This window comes from Rhincodon typus, chromosome 43 (assembly GCF_021869965.1).
Source record: "Rhincodon typus isolate 14 chromosome 43, sRhiTyp1.1, whole genome shotgun sequence".
Classification (NCBI taxonomy): domain Eukaryota; kingdom Metazoa; phylum Chordata; class Chondrichthyes; order Orectolobiformes; family Rhincodontidae; genus Rhincodon; species Rhincodon typus.
Genome location: NC_063374.1, coordinates 4,363,892 through 4,384,248, shown reverse-complemented (window position 1 = coordinate 4,384,248; position 20,357 = coordinate 4,363,892). Strand labels below are relative to the sequence as shown.

The following is a 20,357-nucleotide window of genomic DNA, read 5'->3' as shown; positions in this document are numbered from 1 at the left end:
CAACCTTACGCCATCCCCTTCCCTCACCTCATCCCCCTCAACCTTACTCCATCCCCTTCCCTCACCTCATCCCCCTCAACATTACCCCATCCCCTTTAACCTTACCCCACAACCATTTCTAACCACATCCCCTCAAACTTACCCCAACCCCTTTGACGTACCTCACCACCCCCTCGATTTATCTTCTCCTTCACCTCACATCTCTAAATTTATGCCCTCACCTCACACCACCCTCAACCTATCCCCTCCCTGACTTTTCATTACCCCCCAATTTATGCCCTCCCTCAACTCACCTGCAATTTATCCCCTCCTTCACCTCACTCCTCTCGATTTATCCTCTCCCTCGCCTCACCCCCACCTCTCGATATATCCCCTTCCTTACCTCACCCCATCCTTCATTTCTCCCCATCCCGAACCCACCCCTCCAAACTTACCTCACCCCCTTTCACTCACCTCAACCACTCCACGTTGCTTTGTCCCCTCCCTCACCCCCTTTACTCACTCAACCTCTCCCTTTCACGAGACCCTCTGCCCCTCCCCCACAAATTGCCTCTCCTCCTCCCATTCCTCCGCCCCACTCTCTCCCTGCCTCTGCCTCTGCCTCATCCCTTCTTCCCTGCCTCAGCTCTCTCACTCTGCCCGACAGGCCTTTGGTGGTTCTTCTATGAAGGTGCTGTTCGCATAGGACACAAGGGAGAGCGGAGAGGGGAGGACCTTGCCTGGCGCTGGGGGAAAAGGGGGTGAAGCAGGCACCATGCACGGGCACAGCAGGCAGGCACACACCTTGAAGAAGTCCTTGAGCTGCAGGCTGTTGCACAGGGCCGGAATGTTAACAGTGAACTGCAGCATCTCCTCAGCACACCGGCGTCTTTCTTCAATAACAGCCTCGTCGAAACGCCCTGCGGCAGGCAATACAAACACACAGAGAGAGAGATCAGCTCCTGACTTGAGCTGGGGATCAGAGGACAGCCCACACCGATCCCAGCCACAGCCCCCTCAACCTTTGAGAGAGAGTGTGTACGACGTCGGGTGGCACGGTGGTTAGCATTGCTGCCTCACAGCGCCATGGAATCGGGTTCGATCCCACCCTCGGGCGTCTGTCTGTGTGGAGTTGCATGTCCTCCCGGGGCCGGGTCGGTTTCCTCCCACAGTCCAAAGATGTGCAGGTTAGGGTGGATTGGTCATTGAAAATTACCTGTAGTGTCCAGGGATGCTCAGGCTAGGTGGGTTAGCCATGGGAAATGCAGGATGATATGGATAGGGCAGAAGGGGGAGTCTGGGTTGGATGCTCGTCAGAGGGTTGGTGTGGACTCAAAGGGCTGAACGGCCTGCTTCCACATTGTAGGGATTATGAACCCCAATGAACATCACCGGGTGATCCGGTAGGAGTAACAGACAGAAACTATTTCCTGTGACTGGGGGGCAGTGGAGGTGAGTAGGCAATGTTGTTAGTCAGATCCTTAAAACGAAAAGCCAGGTCATTCAGAAGCAATGAAACCTCCTCATACCGACAGAGTGAAAGTCACATTCCTTAATGTTCCCTTGCAGATGGTGGGACAGGCTTTGGGAGAATCAGGAGGTGAGTCACTCACCGCAGGATTCCTAACCCAACCTCAAACCAGCTCTTGTAGCTCCTGTGTTTATGTGGTGAGTCCAGTTGAGTTTCTAGTCAATGGTAACCCCCAGGACGTTGATAGTAGGGGATTCAGTGATGGTAACACCATTGAATATCAAGGGGCGTTGGTTAGATTGTCTCTTATAGGAGATAGTCTTTGCCAGGCACTTGTGTGAAACAACTGTAATTTGCCACTTCTCAGAGCAAACCTGGATACTGTCCAGATCTTGCTGCATGTGAACATGGACTGCTTCATTATCTGAGGAGTCACGAATGGTGCTGAACATTGTGCAATCATCAGAGAACATTGCATTTCTGACCTTATGATGGAGGAAAAGGTGGGGAGTGCCTGAAATGCACTGCCAGAGGTGGTGGTGGGAGCAAACAAAATAGCAGCATTCAAGAAGCACCTGGACGAATACAGGAATAGGAAGGGAATAGAGCAATATGGATCCTGTAAGTGAAGACAGTTTTAGTATGGAAGGGCAAAACTTGTTGGTGTAGGCTTGGAGGGCAGAAGGTCCTGTTATTGTGCTGTATTGTTCTTTGAAAGGTCAGTAATGACATAGTTGAAGATGGTTAGGTCTAGGACACTCCCTGAGGGGGCTCTTGTGGTGCAATGGTAGTGTGCCTACCTCTGAGCCAAAAGGCCCGGGTTCAAGACCCCACTCACACTAGAGGTATGTCATAACATCTCTGAACAGGTTGATTAGAAAATATCTACCCTGAGGAGAGATGCCCTCGAGCTGACATGACTAACCCCCAACAACCACAACCATCTTCCTGTGTGCCAGATATGACTCCAACCAGTGAGGAGGGGACCCTTGATTCCAGTTTGGCTAGGGCTCTTTGATACCACACTCAGTCAAATGTAGGCTTGAATTCAAAGGCTGTCACTCTCACCTCACCTCTGGAATTCAGCTCTTTTGTCCACGTTTGAATCAAAGCTGTAATGAGGTCAGGAGGTGAGTGGACCTGGCGGAGCCCAAACTGGGAGTCACTGAGTAGGTTATTGCTGAGCAGGAGCTACTTGAGAACAGTTGATGACGCCATCCATCACTTTACTGATGATCGAGAGTAGACTGATGGGACAGTAACTGGCCGGGTACAGTTTGTGTACAGGACATACCTGGGCAATTTTCCATATTGTCAGGTAGATACCAGTGTTGTATCTGTACTGGAAGAGCTTGGCTCAGGGAGCAGTACATTCTGGAACACAAACCTTCAGTACTATTGCCGGAATATTCTCAGGGCCCCATAGCCTTTGCTATATCCAGTGTCTCCAGCTGTTTCTTGTGAAGCGAACTGGCCAAAGACTGGCACCTGTGAAGGTGGGAACCACTGGACCAGGCCAAGACAAATCATCCACTCGACACTTCTGGCCGAAGGCGGATACAAACGGTTCAGCCTGCTTTTTTGCACAGAGACGCTGGGCTCCTCTTTGTTGATGATGGGGGATATTTGTGGAGATCCCACCTCCTGTTGGTTATATCTTTGCTTATGGATCACTCATCCCTGCTCCCTCCCAGGAAAATATAAAGTATGAGCTGAAGCATTCCAGAGCTCTCCTCCGGAGTACTGTGTCCAGGAAGGATATGATTAAACTGGAGTGGGTTAAGAAGAGATTTACCAGGATGTTGCTGAGAACGGAGTTATAAAGAGAGGCTGGAAAGGCTGGGACTTTATTTCCCTGGAGCGTAGGAGGTTGAGGGGTGACCTTATAGAGGTTTATAAAATCACGACGGATGTAGATAAGGTGAATGGCAGGTGTCTTTTCCCCAGGGCAGAGGATTTTATGACAAGGAGGCATATTTTTAATGTTGTAATGATTTGGATGTGAACATAGGAGGCATGGTTAGTAAGTTTGCAGATGACACCAAAATTGGAGGCGTAGTGGACAGTGAAGAAAGTTACCTCAGAGTACAACAGGATCTTGATCAGATGGGCCAATTAGCCGAGGAATGGCAGATGGAGTTAAATTTAGATAAATGTGAGGTGCTGTATTTTGGAAACACAAATCAGGTCAGGTCTTATACACTTCATGGTAAAGTCTTAGGGAGTGTTGCTGAACAAAGAGACCTTGGAGTGCAGGTTCATAATTCCTTGAAAGTGTAGTCACAGGCAGACAGGACAGTGAGGAAAGCGTTTGGTATGCTTGCCTTTATTGGTCAGTGCATTGTGTACAGGAGTTGGGAGGTCATGTTGCGGCAACACAGGATATTGGTTAGGCCACTATTGGAACACTGCGTTCATTTCTGGTCTCCCTACTACAGGAAGGATATAGTGAAACTTGAAAAGGTTCAGAAAAGATTTGAAAGGATGTTGCTGGCCTTGGGTTGGGGAGGGGAGGGAGGGGGTTGGTTGAGCTATAGGGAGAGGCTGAATAGGCTGGGAAGGCTGTTTTCCTTGGACCGTCGGAGGCTGAGGGGTGACCTTATAGAGATTTATAAAATCATGAGGGTCAGAGACAGGGTGGATAGCCGAGGTCTTTTCCTCAGGGTAGGGGAATCCAAAACTAGAGGGGGATAGGTTTATGGTGAGAGGGGTAAGATATAAAAGGAACCCAAGGGCAACTTTTTCATGCGTGTATGGAATGAGCTGCCAGAAGAAGTTATGGAGACTGGTACAATTGCAACATTTAAAAGGCATCTGGATGGGTATATAAATAGGAAGGATCTTTATAAATGACTTGGATGAGGAAGTGGAAGGATGGGTTAGTAAGTTTGCCGATGACACGAAGGTTGGTGGAGCTGTGGACAGCATGCAGGGATGTTGTAGTTGCAACAGGACATTGACAGGATGCAGAGCTGGGCAAAGAAGTGGCAGATGGAATTCAACCCAGAAAAGTGTGAAGGGATTCATTTTGGAAGGTCGAGTTTGAATGCAGAATACAGGGTTAATGGAAGGATTCTCAGCAGTGTGGAGGAACAGAGAGATCTTGGGGTCCACGTCCATAGATCCCTCAAAGATGCTACCCAAGTTGATAGGGTTATAAAGAAGGTGTATGGTGTGTTGGCTTTCATTGGCAGGGGAATTTAGTTTAAGAGCCGTGAGGTTACGCTGCAGCTCTATAAAACTCTGGTTAGACCACACTTGGAGTATTGTGTTCAGTTCTGGTCACCTCATTATAGGAAAGATGTGGAAGCTTTAGAGAGGGTGCAGAGGAGATTTACCAGGATGCTGCCTGGACTGGAGGGCAGGTCTTATGAGGAAAGGTTGAGGGAGGTAGGGCTTTTCTCATTGGAGCGAAGAAAGATGAGAGGTGACTTGATAGAGGTGTACAAGATGATGAGAGGCATAGATAGAGTTGACAGTCAGAGACATTTTCCCTGGGTGGAAATGACTATTACGAGGGGGCATAATTTTAAGGTGATTGGAGGAAGATATAGGGGAGATGTCAGAGGTAGGTTCTTTACACAGAGAGTGGTGGGCGTGTGGAATGCACTGCCGGCAGTGGTAGTGGAGTCAGATACTTTAGAGACTTTTAAGCAACTCTTGGATAGGCACATGGAAGATAGTAAAATGTAGGTTATGCAGGGTAGATTGATCTTAGTAGGATAAGTTGGCACAACATCGTGGGCCGAAGGGCCTGTACTGTTGTATGTTCTATGTTTAGAGGGATATGGGCCAAATGCTGACAAATGGAACAAGATTAATTTAGGATATCTGGTCGGCATGGACGAGTTGGACAAAAGGGTCTGTTTCCGTGCTGTATATCTCTACGACTGTTTGAGAGGAGAAAAATTTAAAAAAAGAACATGAAGGGCAATTCTTTTCACACAGAAAGTGGTTTGTGTGTGGAATGAACTTCCAGAGGAAGTAGTGAATGCAGGTACAATTACAACATTTGAAAGATATTGGGTAAGTACATGAATAAATGTTTGTAGGGACATGGGCCAAGTGCAGGCAGGTGGGACTAGTTTCGTTTGGGAATGTGGTCGGAGTTGAATGGTTGGACCGAAGGGTCTGTTTCCATGCTGTGTGACTCTCTTTCGGAGAGTGGGAAGCAAACGTTTAACCAGTCGTGGGACCTTACCAAACACCTGAGCCCTTGGGAAGGCAGGGAATTCTTCTGATTTCCTGAACAAGTTCCGGTGGATGTAGGACAGCTCACTGTGAAGCTTTTTGAAGTCACTGTACCGTTTGTAGACTGTTAGCTGCAAGTGGTAGAGGACAAGAGTTGTGAAACCGTACAACAGGAAAATGAATTTTACACGTACACAGATTCTGAGTGCACAAGTGCAATTCAAAACAGACCTGGTGCAGGGAAGGAGTTTTATTCTCTTGCTGGAACAGGAGGCTCTGCAATTCTTTCAATGAGGGATTCTGACTGTTCACACAATGTGCAGAAGCTCCCAGGATCAAAGAAGCAAAAAGTATCTTTGCAAACATGAGTGTTTCTGGATGGAGCTAGAAATCTCAGGGGTTGGGGAGGGGGGTGCAGTGTAGAGGGGGTGCAGTGCAGAGGGGGAGAGTCCCAGGGATCAAAGGGTTAAGCCACAAGGAGAGGTCGCAGAGTCTAGAGTCTCTGACAAAAGGCTTTTTCCCCCGTTGTGACGAGACTGCTGAATGGACCTGTCAAATCTCAAATCTAATGTTGGTCTTGCTTTTGTATACCTCCTGTGCACGGTAACTCTGTACTCCTCACTCTGTTGAATCACCCTATGATCTGTGTGTCCTTGTATGGTATGAGGTGCATGTACTGCACGCAAAACAGAACTTTTCACTGTACTTAGGTGCATGTGGCAACAATAAATCAAATCAAAAGGCTCAACTCATTAAAACACTTCTCTCTCTGACTAGTTCCAGCACTTTGCAATTATATTGGGCAGATGGGTGGATGGATTCAGTCGAGGGTTTGAGATGCTCAAAGGGGTCGACAGAAAGAAACTATATCGTGTAGTGGTTGGGGGGGGGAACAGAATAAGATGGGAGTTGAGGTGAGGGAAAGCCAGAACGAGGTTGCGGAGGGGGTTGGATTAGGACTTTAAAATGACAGCTAAACCCTTCTGGGGAGATCTGAAATCCTCTCCCTCAAGTCAAAGGTGGGGGAGGGCCTGGGTGTGGACCCAGATCGGTGGATTGCGAGCAGCAGGTGGGTTGAGGGATGTGGCTTGGTGACAGAGACCAGGGTCTGAGGAGCTGAACATGCCTTGCCCCCCACTCCTAAAACCCACACCCCCCAGCCTGTACGCGGCCAGACTCGAATCCTCACAATTGTGCTTACCTCTTTGACGTCTGCAGTCTTCTTGGAAAAGATCTGTAGTTGGGAGCGGGTGTAGAAAGAACAAACAGTACAGGTCACAGAGGTGTAGTGTAGGAGTAAACACACTTGCTGAGGCATCCCCAAATGCAGATACCAACCCACTAGCTGTGAGGAATCACCGTCCCCTGCTAAACATCCCCCTTCACGCTGCCATTAAAGGTTCCTGTACATCAGTCATAGCACACCTCTGCATTAGGGACTTCCGATGGACCGAGAGCTCTATCAAGCGCCCCCCGTACACACTACCCTCAAGACTCTGGGAACAAAAGCGAAGAGGTGCATTTCCGTATCGCCTGTCGCTGTGCCACCACATTCCAAAACAGCACTTCCCAGTCAATGCAGGCTTTCACGACAGGATGGACACTACTGGAATGGAGGAAACGCAGCAGCTGAGTAGCCCACAGCAAGCTCCCCCGAACGGTGTCATGAAAGTCACAGGTCACGTGTTTTTCAGTGATGTTCATTATGGGATGAGTATCGGAGCCTGAACACTACGGAGAATTCTTCGCCATCCCACCCAATCCTGCTCTCCTTCAATCACAGCCAAAGGATTATTCACATCCTTCCATGGGCAGTTAAACATCTTCGATCATTACACATCACAATGACGGTGCTGGCACAGACAGCAACACTCGGGATCAGCCTGTCCGCTCCAGTCTAGCTGCATTCTTCTTCTCCCTCTCATTTTTGTCTTTTCTTCACCTTCCCGACACCACGGGAAGGCCACAGCGGTGTTGGTGGTGACTCCTGGCTCATAGGGCCCGATGCCTGGACACCTGGAATTGGCAGGGCATCAACAATGGGAGAACGAAGGCTCCTGGCTGCTGTAGGCCCAGAGCGCAGATTCCTTCAGCAGCAGCAGGTCATCAACTGCAGCTGCAACTGGTGACAAGAGTGCAGACTCCTGGCCGTGGGAGGCCCAGATCAGGGACCGTACAGAAGTCCTGGAGCCGTGTTTGGGACCCCGGCCAATGAAGGCGAACTCTATCTAATTACTTCCTTTTTATTCTTCACAATGGTGCCAGATTGTGGCGACAAAATGTTTCACTGTGTCTCCCTAGACGTATGCGAAAATAAAGCAATCATTTATCTCATTTGAGAACTGGCACTTCAACAGTGCAGCGCTCCTTCGGCACTGATCCTGCGACAGCGCGGCGCTCCCTCGGCGCTGACCCTGCGACACCGCGGCGCTCCTTCGGCGCTGATCCTGCGACACCGCGGCGCTCCTTCGGCGCTGATCCTGCGACAGCGCGGCGCTCCCTCGGCGCTGACCCTGCGACAGCGCGGCGCTCACCCGGCGCTGACCCTCCGACTGCGCGGCGCTCCCTCGGCGCTGACCCTCCGACTGCGCGGCGCTCCCTCGGCGCTGACCCTCCGACAGTGCCCACTCCCTCGGCGCTGACCCTCCGACAGTGCCCACTCCCTCAGCACTGACCCTCCGACAGTGCCCACTCCCTCAGTACTGTGGGTCAGGGTGAGGAGTCAGTTTGGTTTGAGTGGTCAGGGAAGGGTTAGGGGTCGAGGTAAGGGGTCAGGGTTGGGTGCAGTGTCGGGTGCAGTGTCAGGACGGTGTGAGGGGTCAGGGCGGGGTTAGATGTCCAAGTGAGGGGTCAGGGCGGGGTGAAGGGTCATGGAGGCTCTCTTATTTCCCCGCTGGTAGGTTGCAGTCTCCCCTTACCGTGACGGTGACCCGGTACTCGGTGTAGCCGTGCGGGTGTTGCCGCGGCTCCGTCACTCGGTAACGGACTTCGTCCGTCTTTCCCCTTCTCCATGACATCCCGACTACATACCAGAGCGCAGGCGCTCCACCGGTCCCGCCCGCCCACCACCACTAGGGCGCAGGTGCGGCACCAGGAGGACACCTCCGCCCTTAGGGCGCAGGCGCAAAGCTGACCCCGCCCACTACCGGTAGGGTGCAAGCGCATTGCAGACCCCGCCCACAACTGTCAGGGTCAATGCCAAAGGGGTTTGCACTGTCCTCTGTATAGACTTTGGACTGCACTCAGCTCTTTCACTCACAATAACTTCCCAATAACATGTTTACCCAACTTAATCCCCATAAATACACAAGGTGACCTCCAATTCAGCTGCTCAGCCAACCTCCCATTTTATACCATAGAATCAGTGTAGGCCATTCAGCCCAAGGAATCCACACTGACCCTACCAACAGCACCCCTCAGTAACCCAAACCCCCACCCTAACCCTGCCATTTTCCATGGTTAACTCACCTAGCCTGCAAATCCCTTAACACTATGGGCCAACTTAGCATGGCCAATCCACCTAGCCTGCACATCTTTGGTCTGTGGCAGAAAACACACACAGACACGGGGAGGATTTGTGTGTGGAGTTTGCACAGTCACCTGAGGATGGAATTGCACCCAGGTTCCTGGCACTGTGAGGCAGCAGTGCTAACCAATGAGCCACCTTCCATTTTGTAGCCCCTTTCACATCCAATTGCATTACTTTGGAAGTGATGTCGATTGATGGGTACATATTGAGCCCAAGGTGCCAGGGTCAGCCACTGGCCATGGTATCTTTCCCACCTGCTTACGAGGGCAGAATGCAACCCTCTCTTTAAAATATCAAAGATGGCACCTCTGACACTGCAGCACCTACTCAATCTTGGCCGCGCAAAAGCGGGTGCTGCAAATCAAAAATAAGAAAAACTGCCAGACCAACCCGAGGGCAGCCAGCAATGTTTGTGGAGGGAAACAGTGTTAACATCGCAGGTCAATCAATGATCATTACATTGGATAATGCCTGCAAGTCTCCAAGGTTGGGTTTGAATCCACAATCTTACAACTTGGAGGAGAAAAATAATGCAACTGATGGAGCTATGAGCATTCACTGGTGGAATCTGGGGCGGTGGGAGAATGGAGGGGAAGTGAGAGTTTGATCATTGCTGGACAGGTACAAGGAGCAGAGTCCTGGAGACAGTTTATAGAGGTATTCTAACAGAGCAAGCTCAATGTGACAAAGGGGTCTTTGGGGTGAGACAAGGTAATCACAGAGGTGGCAAAAGTATGAAGGACAATGGTCGAAAAGATGTTGAAGCGAAAGCCTCCTCCAATCAATGGGCTAAGCAAATTCCCCAGGGGAAGTCTCAACCTTAGGAGCACTCAGGGCCAGGGAGCTTGAGGGTGGAATGAGGTGGAGCATTTCTGTTAAAAGCTGCATTGGTGAATGGCATGGTGCCAACAGCACATTGGAGAAGGTACATAATATGGAACGATTCAACACAGAGAGGCCATTCTGTTTTTCTTTAAATGTAATGTTCTGCACTGTAAAATAATTTAAACAAGAATGAACCAGCAAGACAATACGAACAAAGTCATCAGTGCATTTCCCACATCCTAACCACCACCGCCTGGTGGGCTCAGGCCTCCCAACAGTTGCAGTGGAAACTGGGCTCAAAACACAAACAAGCAGCAAAACGCCAACAGGAAGCACCCTGGGCAAGTCCACAGCTTGTGTCGCGTGGCACAAATAACCACACCCGTGTACAAAGCGATGGGGCAGGGAGATAAAGGGAATGGGGTTGAAGAGGAAGGAGGGGTGAGATAAGCGACAGGGAGTAGAAGGAGGTGGGGGGTGGGTATACGACAGGAAGAAGAAAGGAGAGAGAGGAGAGGGAGTCAGTGGGAGAAATGAAGTGGCAGATGGGGAAGCAGAGGGGAGAAGGGGGCGAGAGAGGGATAGAAACAGCTAGAAAAAAGGAGGGTGAACAATGAGGGAGAGATGGTCCTATCACATCGGTAGAAGCACCCTGAACACTGCTCAAAAGGTGAAAATGACCATCTTCAACACAATAGTCATCAGAGTTTGTAAAGGAAGCAATCCAGAACTGTGTCCCCATGTCCATCAGAAAAGACGTACATTTTAACAAAGTGAACATTTTCCCAGATGAAGACGCAGGACCCAGCATTTCTCTGCTCCAGACGTTCAGGAGGTTTGCCACCATGCTCAAACTTCGCGTACACACTCCAGTGCTCTCCCGCCTCTCAAAAATACAAACCAAACAGAGTGGGGATCAGATAGCCCGTGTGACAGTTACATTGTGATAGGTGGGGCTGCTGCTGTAGTGACAGGGGGAGGAGAGGCGGGCCTGTGGGGGGGGTGTTGGTGGTGGTATCAGTCTGCAGTAAATATTCGGCAGGATATGTCGTCCATCAACCAGTCGATTCCAACCAGCAAGTTCTCCCCGGTCACTGCGCTGCAGTCTCGAATACACCAGTGGTGGGTCTTAATACTGTCAAGGTCCAAGGCCTGTGAAACCAAGTGGAGGTGGAGAAGGAGGTTAGGAGGTGTAAAATAAAAATCTATCAACAACAATTTTCAATCATAGAAGTGCCACTCGCATAGTGAGACGTCCCAAACCACACACACCAAGCCACACCACGGTACACTTCGACAGGAGGCTAAAAACTTGGTCAAAGAAGTTGGATTAAAGCATCTTGGAGGAGGAGAGGGGGAAGAGGTTTAGGGAGGGAATTCCAGAGCTTAAGGCCCCGGGCTGCACAACTGCTAAAATGGAGATGTGATGGGAATCGAGGGCCACTCAACAGGCCAGAATTAGAGGAGCACGACGATCTCGGAGGGTTGTAGGGGCTGGATGAGCACTTCAGATTCTCTCTCCCTCCTGTTCATGGAAGCAAAGCTTTGTTTGGAAACTGAGTGACAGGAGACAAGAGAGAGAGCGTGTGGGGAAAATGAGCAGAGACTCTAAGTTGAATCTCATGAGGATCTATGTCAGAGCCTCAACTCTTCACTGCCAACTCAAGGTGATGGGATGGAGAAATACATATCTACATTTGTCAATGATGCAGAAAGGCAGCATTGTGCGCAGTGCAAATAATAAAGAAGCACTGAGAACAGACGAAACAGAGGCAAATGGAAATCTATGGGGAAACATGAGACATCATTCGCTTTGCAGCTAAAAGAGGTGGAAGCGTGGTCTTTGTAAATGGGGAAAGGCTAGAAGGAGCAGTGGACCAAAGAGGCTCCAAGTAAATGGATCTTTAAAATGACCGGAACACATACAGAAAATAGATGGGAAGGCTAATGGAATGCTGGCCTCAATATCAAGAGGGCTAAATACAAGGGAGTGGATGTCTAGCTTCAGAGACGCAGAGCCCCTGGCTAGTCAACACGAGTGGGTTCTGGGTACCATGCTTCAGCACAGAGACACTGGGCCTTGGAGGGAGTGTGGTGTGAATTCACTAGAATGATAACGAGGATGGCAAGAATTAAACTAGGAGGAGAGATTACACCAATCAGGGATGCATTCCCTGGAATTTAGGTTAAGGAGCGATTTGGTTTAAAGGGGAAGGAGAAACTATTTCTGCTGATTGGTGAGATGAGGGGACTCCAGGCAAGGACTAAAAATGAGGCAGACCTTTCAGGAAGGAGATGAGGAGATGCTTCGACATGAGTGGGAGAGGTTTGGAACTCTTTCCACAAACCACAAATAATGCACGATTAATTGGTCATTTTCGATCACAATGACAAACAAGTCAAGGGAGACGAGTCAAAGAAGGGGAACACGGAGTTAGGTCACAGGTCAACCACGGTGAATGGAGGCACACCATCATAACAGGATGAATAGCCTCCTGCCCTTCCAGTTCTCTTTGTGGGGACTCAGGCATTGCTGGCTGGGCCAGCATTTACTGCTTGTCCCTAGTCGCCTTTGAGAAGGTGGTGGTGAGCTGCCTTCTTGAACCGCTGCAGTACACATGCTATAGGTAAACAATGCTGTTAGGGAGGCAATTCCAGGATTTTGATCCAGTAACAGTGAAGGAACGGCTGATATATTTCCAAGTCAGTCCATATCCTTCCAGATGAAGTGGTCGTGGGTTTGGAAGGTACTAAGGTCTTTAGCAAATTTCTGCAGTGCATCTTGTAGGTGGTACACACTGCTGCTACTGGGTGTCAATGGTGGACAGAGTGGATGTTTGTGGATGTGGTGCCAATCAAAACGGGGGCTTTGTCCTGGATGGTGCGGAGCTTCTTGAGTGTTGCTGGAGCTGCACCCATCCGGGGCAAGTGGGGAGTATTCCCTCACACTCCTGACTTGTGCCTTGTAGATGGTGGACAGGCTTTGAGGAGTCAGGAGGTGAGTTACTCGCTGCAGTATTCCCAGCCTCTGCCTTGCTCTTGTATCCGTAGTGTTTATGTAGCAAGTCCAGTTGAGTTTCTGCTCAATGGTAAACCCCAGGACGTTGATAGTGGGGGGATTCTGTGATGGTTAACGCCATGGAATATCAAGGGGCAGTGGTTAGATTGTCTCTTGTTCGAGATGGTCATTGCCTGGCATTGTGTGACACAAATGTAAATTGCCACTTTTCAGCCCAAGCCTGATATTGTCCAGGTCTTGTGGCATTTAAACATGGACTGTTTCAGTATTTGAGGAGTCACGAATGTTGCTGAACAATGTACAGTGAACCCCACTTCTGACCTTACAGTGGAGGGAAGGTCATCGATGAAGCATCTGAAAATGGTTGGGCCTAGGCCACTACCCTGAGAAAATCAAATTGTAGAGCAGACTGAATGGGCTGAATGGCCTAGTTCTGCTCCTACACTGTCTCGTCTTAACTCCTTCAGTGCTGTCCAAGAGTTAAGATGCCTGACCTCCAACAACCAGAACCATCTTCCTTTGTGCCAAGTTTAACTCCAACTAACAGAGAGCTTCCCCCCCTCCAACTCCCATTGATTTTAGTTTTGCTAGGGCTCATTGATGCCACACTTGATCAAACATGGCCTTGATGTCAAGGTGTCCTATTCAGGGGATGCTTTCACGTAGAGCTGCGTCGATTGATGATGCTACAAACCAATGGAACTTTGCCCCTGAAAAGTATTTTCTATTCATTAATGCAATGTGGCCGCTACTGGCTAAGCCAGTGTTCACTGACCATCTCTAATTGCCCCTTGAGAAGGCAGTGGTGAGCCACCTTCTTGAACTGCTACAAACGTGTGCTATAGCTACCCCGACAGTGCCATTACGGAGGGAGCCCTTGGATTTTGACCCAGAGACACTGAAGGAATGGCTGATATATTTCTAAGTCAGGATAGTGAGTGGCTCGGAGGGGAACTTGCAGGAAGTGATGTTCTCATGCATCTGCTGCCCTTGTCCTGGGTGCTAAGAGACTGCAATTTTCAAAGGTGCTGTCTGGGTTGCCTTGGTGAGTTGATGCAGATCATCTTGTACTTTGTATCGGTTCTGAAGGGAGTGAATGCCGGTGTAGTGGTGGATTGGATGCCAATCAAGCAGACTACATTGTCCCTGGCTGGTGTTAAGCTTCTTGAGTGTTGTTGGAGCTGCACTCACCCAGGGGCATGTGGGGGGTATTCCATCACACTCCTGACTTGTGCTTTGAATGACCCGAAGAGTCATCGGAGTGAGGGCGTGCTATATTTTCAAAAAAAGTGTACTCAGAAAGTGTTGGGTTTTGAAGGCCTTTGGAGGAAGATGAAATGATAAAGGGAAGAGAAGATCAATTAAGGGTTGAAAGGGCTTGTCTCACTGAACACAGGATGAAAATAGATCTGGGGATAATGAGCCTGCAGGCAGATCAATAGAAAGAAGGGTGGCTTTTTCTGCCCAGAAGCTAGTGGCTGCATTCAACCAACGGTACCCGCCAGCCAGAAGCACCACAACAGTGTCTAAATCAGCTCTTACATCTTTAATGGCATCTGAGGTCAGTGCTCCAGGTAGATCCTGCTTGTTGGCGAACACCAAGAGAGTAGCTCCAGCCAGACGCTGTGTGAAGGAAGAAACCGATCACAGTGAGACTTTAAACAATAATTTACCCTTATAACATTAAACCCTCAAAGGGAAGGGGGTCTGGAGGGTCAGATAACTTCCACAGGAGCCAGCAGTTCTCCTTACAGTCCGAGCCAAGCTGTCATTCTTTTCTTTTTCTCTCGGTATGAAGCTGTGAAATGGCTTCATGGTCAGGGCCACATTCACACAGAGCACTCAGCAGCAGGAACGCCAGCGAAAATCTATCACCCCCATCACCCATAGGCTAGCCCCCAAACCCCAAGCTCCTCATCACAAATGCAGGTCTAAAGAGACAGGACAACTCCAGCATAACTTACTGCTTTCCCAGAGACATCTGGCTAAATCAACATCAACTCTGTGTCTGCGTGTGTGTCTGTATCTGTGCATATGTCTGCACACGCACATGTGGGCAGGGGTGTCATCTGATCATTCACATAGCTGTATACACTCCCATTCCTTCTGATTATGAAACATTCCTCTGACTGTACTTGACACACTAGAACTCAAAGCCAGCAGTTAGCCATTCCCTTTTCATGTTGACCAATCATAAGATGTGGTGATATGACAAGCACAGCGCTCCCTCAGCGCCGACCCTCCGACAGCGCGGCGCGCCCTCAGCGCCAACCCTCCGACGGTATTTGACGGAGGAATGTTGACTTGGTTTCGGGAATGATTGCTGTGCGATTTAGGCTGGAGAGATTCCCAGGTATAGCCCTGATTGGTGACCAGTGAGCTGTGCAAACAACAGCCCTGCCTTTCAGGGCTTTCTGGGGATACGGTAGCCTGAGCTCCAGGTAATTTTTTGCGTTCCCAACCTGTACCCCTCCTTACCACCCACCAAGATTTCTGGGTTTGTACCTCTTCCTGCAGTAGGACGGAGAGCTCCCTTCTGCAGTCATCCAGTCGCAACCGATCGGCACTGTCCACCACCCAGATTAGACCATCCGTGCTCTCAAAGTAGTTCCTCCAGTACGATCGCAGTGATTTCTGACCTCCCACGTCCCAGATATTGAGTTTGAAACTGTGAGGGGAAAGGCATATTGTCACAAAAGCCACAAAGCCTGGATACCAGCCCACCACCCCGTTCCGAACAAGCTGCTCCTGGGCTAGAAGTGGCCACGTGGTCAAGTACAAACTGACAGAGGGCTACCGGAACAATTACTGCACCTTGGTCCTCCCTCACCAGCTTCCCCACTGACAGCCCGGTCTGGAGTTGCCAGTGTGCTCTGATGGACTCTCTCGCAGCTCAGTCTGCGCAGATCAACGTGTTTGTGGTTCCCAGATCGGACAGCACTTGCCACGGAAGCCCGAGTGACACTCGCAAACAATTTAAGATGATCCTCCGTCTCGTGACGTGGCTCACATATACCTGCTGGAGACATACATGTTCATATTCTGAACATTAACCAAAGGCCCGGGCTGTGTCTGTGAATTTTCCTGCTGCATTCTCCTTGGCAGAGAGTTAACTTCCCAATCACTCCTCTCATGCAGTCCAAATTACTGCCTCCTCTAAAATCTCTCATTCTTGCATCTGTCAAGTGCAAGACAAAAGCTTTGGAAGCGTGTCTCTTTGCTTCAGCAAAATTCAGTGTGCTGTCACTGTATTGGAAAAGGGACAGGACAGCAGGACAAGCATTCCTCCTCAGAGCGCCTGACCTGATGGAGGGCCCCGTTTTCCCTCTCCCAAATGTGAGTGTTCTGTGCTGCGGAGGAGGGAACGTGACGATCTGTGAAGGCAGCACCCTCACCTGATTTCTCCCTGTGCAGCTCCCGCTGTGAGTTATTACTGAGGGATCCTCCTAACCTCATTTCCCAAAACTCAGTCGGATCAGACAGAGAAACGGCAACTCAGTAAGTCTCTCTTACTTTCTGTGCTCCAAGGTCTTAATGTTGAATCCCAGTGTGGGCGAGATGGTATCAATATCCTCTCCGTTGAACTTCTTAAGGATGGTGGTCTTGCCGGCGTTGTCCAGCCCACTGGCCATGAGTTAAGGAAGAGCAGGGACGGTAACACAATGGTGTCTGTCTTTTCCTACTGGTGGGTGTGGGGTGGGGGAGCTGGAGAAGGAGGAAATCAAAGCTTTCTAGGTTTCAAGACCCACTGACAGCATCGAGCACAAGGACTTTGATTCCAAACAAGCCCTGCTCAGACAGTAAACGCGTTACCTGAAAGCACTGGATGAATTAATGGTTACAAAATTGCAACAGGAGGCCATTCAGCCCCTCCAGACTGCTCTGCCATTCATTTAATTCAGAAGACCTTCAGACCTCGGAGCAGACTTAGGCCTTGCGGCCCATCAAATCCACTCCATCGTCCAATGAGTTCGTGGCTGATCTGATAATCCACAATAAAACCCAAAAGAACTGCGGATGCTGTAAATCAAAGACAGAAACAGAAATTGCTGGAAAAGCTCAGCAGGTCTGGCAGCATCCATGGAGAGAAATCAGAGTTAACGTTTCGGGTTTAGCGAGCCTTCCTCAGAACAAGAGGTTCCTCAGTTCTGAGGAAAGGTCACTCAACCCGAAACATTAACTCGGATTTCTCTCCACGGATGCTGCCAGAGCTGCTGAGCTTTTCCAACAATTTCTGATAATCCTCAACTTCACTTCCCAGCCTTTTCACCATAATCCTCGATTCCCTTTGTGATTAAAAGTCTATCTCGGACTTGAATATATCTAAGACCCAAACTGAACAGCCCCCTGCAGTAGCGAATTCCAGATTCACTACCGTCAAGGAGAAGAAATTTCTCCCCATCTTTATCTTAAATGGGCAACCTCTGAGATGATGCCCTCTAATCCGAGACTCTTCCGCAAGGGGAAACAACCTCTCAACATCTACCCTCTCAAGCCCCCTAAAAATCTTGTGTTTCATTATGCTCCCCTGTCGTTCGTCCAAACTTCAATAAGTACAGGTCCAACCTACTCAACCTCCCCTCTTAATACAACCCCTCCATTCAGATATCGGCCTTGTGAACATTCTCTGGACTGCTTCCAATACCAGTATATCTTTTCTTAGATATGGAACCAAGACTGTTCGGTATTCCAGCTGTAGTCTGGCTAGTGCCTTGTATAGTTTCACAAAACCTCCTGACTTTTACACTCCATTCCTTCTGAAATAAAGGGCAACGCTCAATTTGCCTTCCTTATTAACTGCTGAACCTGTATGTTTGCTTTTTGTGATTCATGGATGAGGGCTCCCATAACCCTCTATTCTGAAGCTTTCTGCAGTCTTTCTCCATTTAAGTAACATTAGGCTCCCCCATTCTTTCTGCAAAAATGCATAACCTCACTTTCTTTTTTCCACATTTTATTCCAACTACCAAGTTTGTGCCCACTCACCTAAATCTGTCTGTATCCCAAAATTCTTTAATTGTATCCATCTGTCTTGGTTCCATAACCCTTAATCCCCATACTGAACAACAATCTCAATCTCATTGCCAGTTTTTTTCAGGGAGATCAGGTGAGGAATACTTCGTGACATTCTCCCACCTTCCCCACATCATCATTTAACCCTTTAATCCGGGTGAAATTCTGGTGAATTTGCACTGCATCACCTCCCAACAAGTCCCAACCCAAAGACCTTTCCTTCCTCCACCTATCCTTCCTGAGGCAGGTGGCCCACAGACAGGTAGCAACTCAGGAACAGGGGAAGAGATGGATGTAAAAAAGCTTTGGCCCATGGAGTTGCAGCACATTCGGAGTTCTAGACAAGAAACTCACTGGGACCGAGATACAGGGTGTAGGATTTTCCAACCAAGCCATCAGAGACGGTCAATAAGGAATCAGGCTTAGGACACTGGAGCTGTAACGTCTCACTCGCCATTTTACCCTGTTAAACACACCCCACTGGACTAACAAGAATTATCTGCCAGGGCCCCAGACCTCTGTCCGCTCACCATATCTGTGGGCCAAGGCTAGGCCCAACTCGTCATGACCGATTCACACTAAACATCAGTCCAGTCTGTGCTCCTATTTCCCTGCCCAAGATTCAAACCACAATTGTACTACTTCCCTCCACCAGATGCTACATATTCTCCTCATTCACACCCAATCTCCCCTTCTTCAGGTCCTGCCGTTTCTCCCCGTGACATCACCCATTCCCTACCACCCTTTGCCTCCCCAGATCACGCCCTGTCTTCCCCTGAACAAAACTATCTGTTCTTCCTATCGCCCACACCCTGCCTCCTCTCCAGCTGCCCAGGCCCAGCTCTTTGTTCCTAGATGCTGCCCGTCACCCATGCCACAGCCATGCTCCTCCAGATCCCTCCCAACACTATCACTGGCCCACACTCACTCACCCCAGTCCCGTTCCACTCTTCAACAGAACCCTCCTGCCCCATCACTCTGCACCTCTACCCACCTCCTTCAGACCCTAGACTCCTACTATTCTCCCCTCCAGACCCTTCCACCCGAGACCCCTATCACTCTTCACCCCCCCTCAGACCACCCCCACCCCTGCAGCCCTGTCACTCTCCCCCTCAAATCCTTCCACCCCTGGACGCCTATCACTCTCCTCGCAATCTTCCACTCCTACCCGTTCCCCATCCCCCGACAATCCTTCCACCCCTGGGCCCCTATCGCTCTTCAGACCCCTGTCACCTTCCACCCTACATCCTAACACCCCCTGGACTTCTGTCACTCTCCCATCCCACCACCCCCTGGACCCCTATCACTCCGCCACCGCCTGCGGCCTACCCTCAGGCGCCCTCCCCCAGTCCATACGGTGGCACTCAGATCCAGCCCGCTCCTTTGCCCAGTTCACCCCATTGTCAGGATACAGCATCAGGAGCCGCACCTCCCGCTCTTTCTGCTTCATTTTCTTCAGGATACTCAAGAGCCCCATCCCCCCACCATCCGCACTCTCCACGCAGCCGCAAGAGTCCCAGACTTTAAACCCCGCCCCCAGGCCCTGCCCCAATTGGCCACAGCGCCGGAACGGTTCCCTCTTCCTATTGGCCAGCGCTCGTTTCACTTTGGCAGCTATCCCGCCCCCGTCGCAGCCTATTGGTCGGCATATCTGTCAATCACCGCTCCCGTGGACCAGCGGACCAACCCTTTTCCAGATTGGACATTCATCCCGTCAATTACCTCCCGCCCGTTCCCTGATTGGTCTCGCCTTCCGCCCGCCCTTAGTTACCACCAACGAGGGTGAAAGCCGAGACAAGAATGGCCCCGATCGACGGGGAACGATCTCCACATCGCCACCTGCAGCTCAGCGATAGCAGCAATCGTACGCGCGCTCCTTGGCCCATTGCCATTCCGAGTAGCAGAAGGGGAAGTACCACACCAGTGAGTAGTTCATCAATGCCAAAACCGAGCAAGCTCCAATGATTACAGCAACACAAGAACTAGAAGCAGAATAGGCCATTCAGCCGGTCGAGCCTGCTCTGCCATTCAACATGAGCATGGCTGATCTCATCTCAGCCTCAACTCCACTTTCCTGCCCTACAGTGTGGAAGCAGGTCATTCAGCACATCAGAGATAGTAGGAACTGCAGATGCTGGAGAATCCGAGACAACAAGGTGTAGAGCTGGATGAACACAGCAGGCCAAGCAGCATCATAGGAACAAAAAGGCTGACGTTTTGGGCCTAGACCCTTCATCAGAAAAGGGGGAGGGGAAGGGGGTACTGAAATAAATAAGGAGAGATTGGGAGGCGGATAGAAGAGGGATAGATGAGAGGATAGGTGGAGAGGA

At 50.0% G+C, this 20,357-nt stretch overlaps 2 protein-coding genes across 9 annotated transcripts in view; both read right to left on the bottom strand.

Annotated features, from left to right (window-relative positions):
- The window catches only part of snx15 (sorting nexin 15), a 19,917-nt gene extending 11,207 nt beyond the window's left edge, over positions 1-8,710 (bottom strand). For 2 of the 3 annotated variants that reach the window (XM_048619779.1, XM_048619781.1), the window contains exons 1-4: positions 8,560-8,710; positions 6,843-6,875; positions 5,652-5,772; positions 784-899 (exon numbers count right to left, since the gene is read on the bottom strand). In XM_048619779.1, coding sequence (XP_048475736.1) covers positions 784-899; positions 5,652-5,772; positions 6,843-6,875; positions 8,560-8,658 — 369 coding nt within the window. In that variant the 5' untranslated portion in view covers positions 8,659-8,710. The remainder of the gene's footprint in view (positions 1-783; positions 900-5,651; positions 5,773-6,842; positions 6,876-8,559) is intronic. The other variant, XM_048619780.1, reaches the window with a different exon arrangement.
- A 1,424-nt stretch (positions 8,711-10,134) lies between these two features.
- Positions 10,135-20,357, bottom strand: part of arl2 (ADP-ribosylation factor-like 2) — a 41,412-nt gene continuing 31,189 nt past the window's right edge. For 5 of the 6 annotated variants that reach the window (XM_048619774.1, XM_048619775.1, XM_048619776.1 and 2 more), the window contains 4 exons: positions 16,528-16,719; positions 15,520-15,682; positions 14,557-14,637; positions 10,135-11,147 (listed from right to left, as the gene is read on the bottom strand). In XM_048619774.1, the coding sequence (XP_048475731.1) occupies positions 11,013-11,147; positions 14,557-14,637; positions 15,520-15,682; positions 16,528-16,646 (498 nt within the window). In that variant the 5' untranslated portion in view covers positions 16,647-16,719 and the 3' untranslated portion in view covers positions 10,135-11,012. Of the gene's footprint in view, positions 11,148-14,556; positions 14,638-15,519; positions 15,683-16,527; positions 16,720-19,439; positions 19,562-20,357 lie in introns of those variants that run through there. The other variant, XM_020514421.2, reaches the window with a different exon arrangement.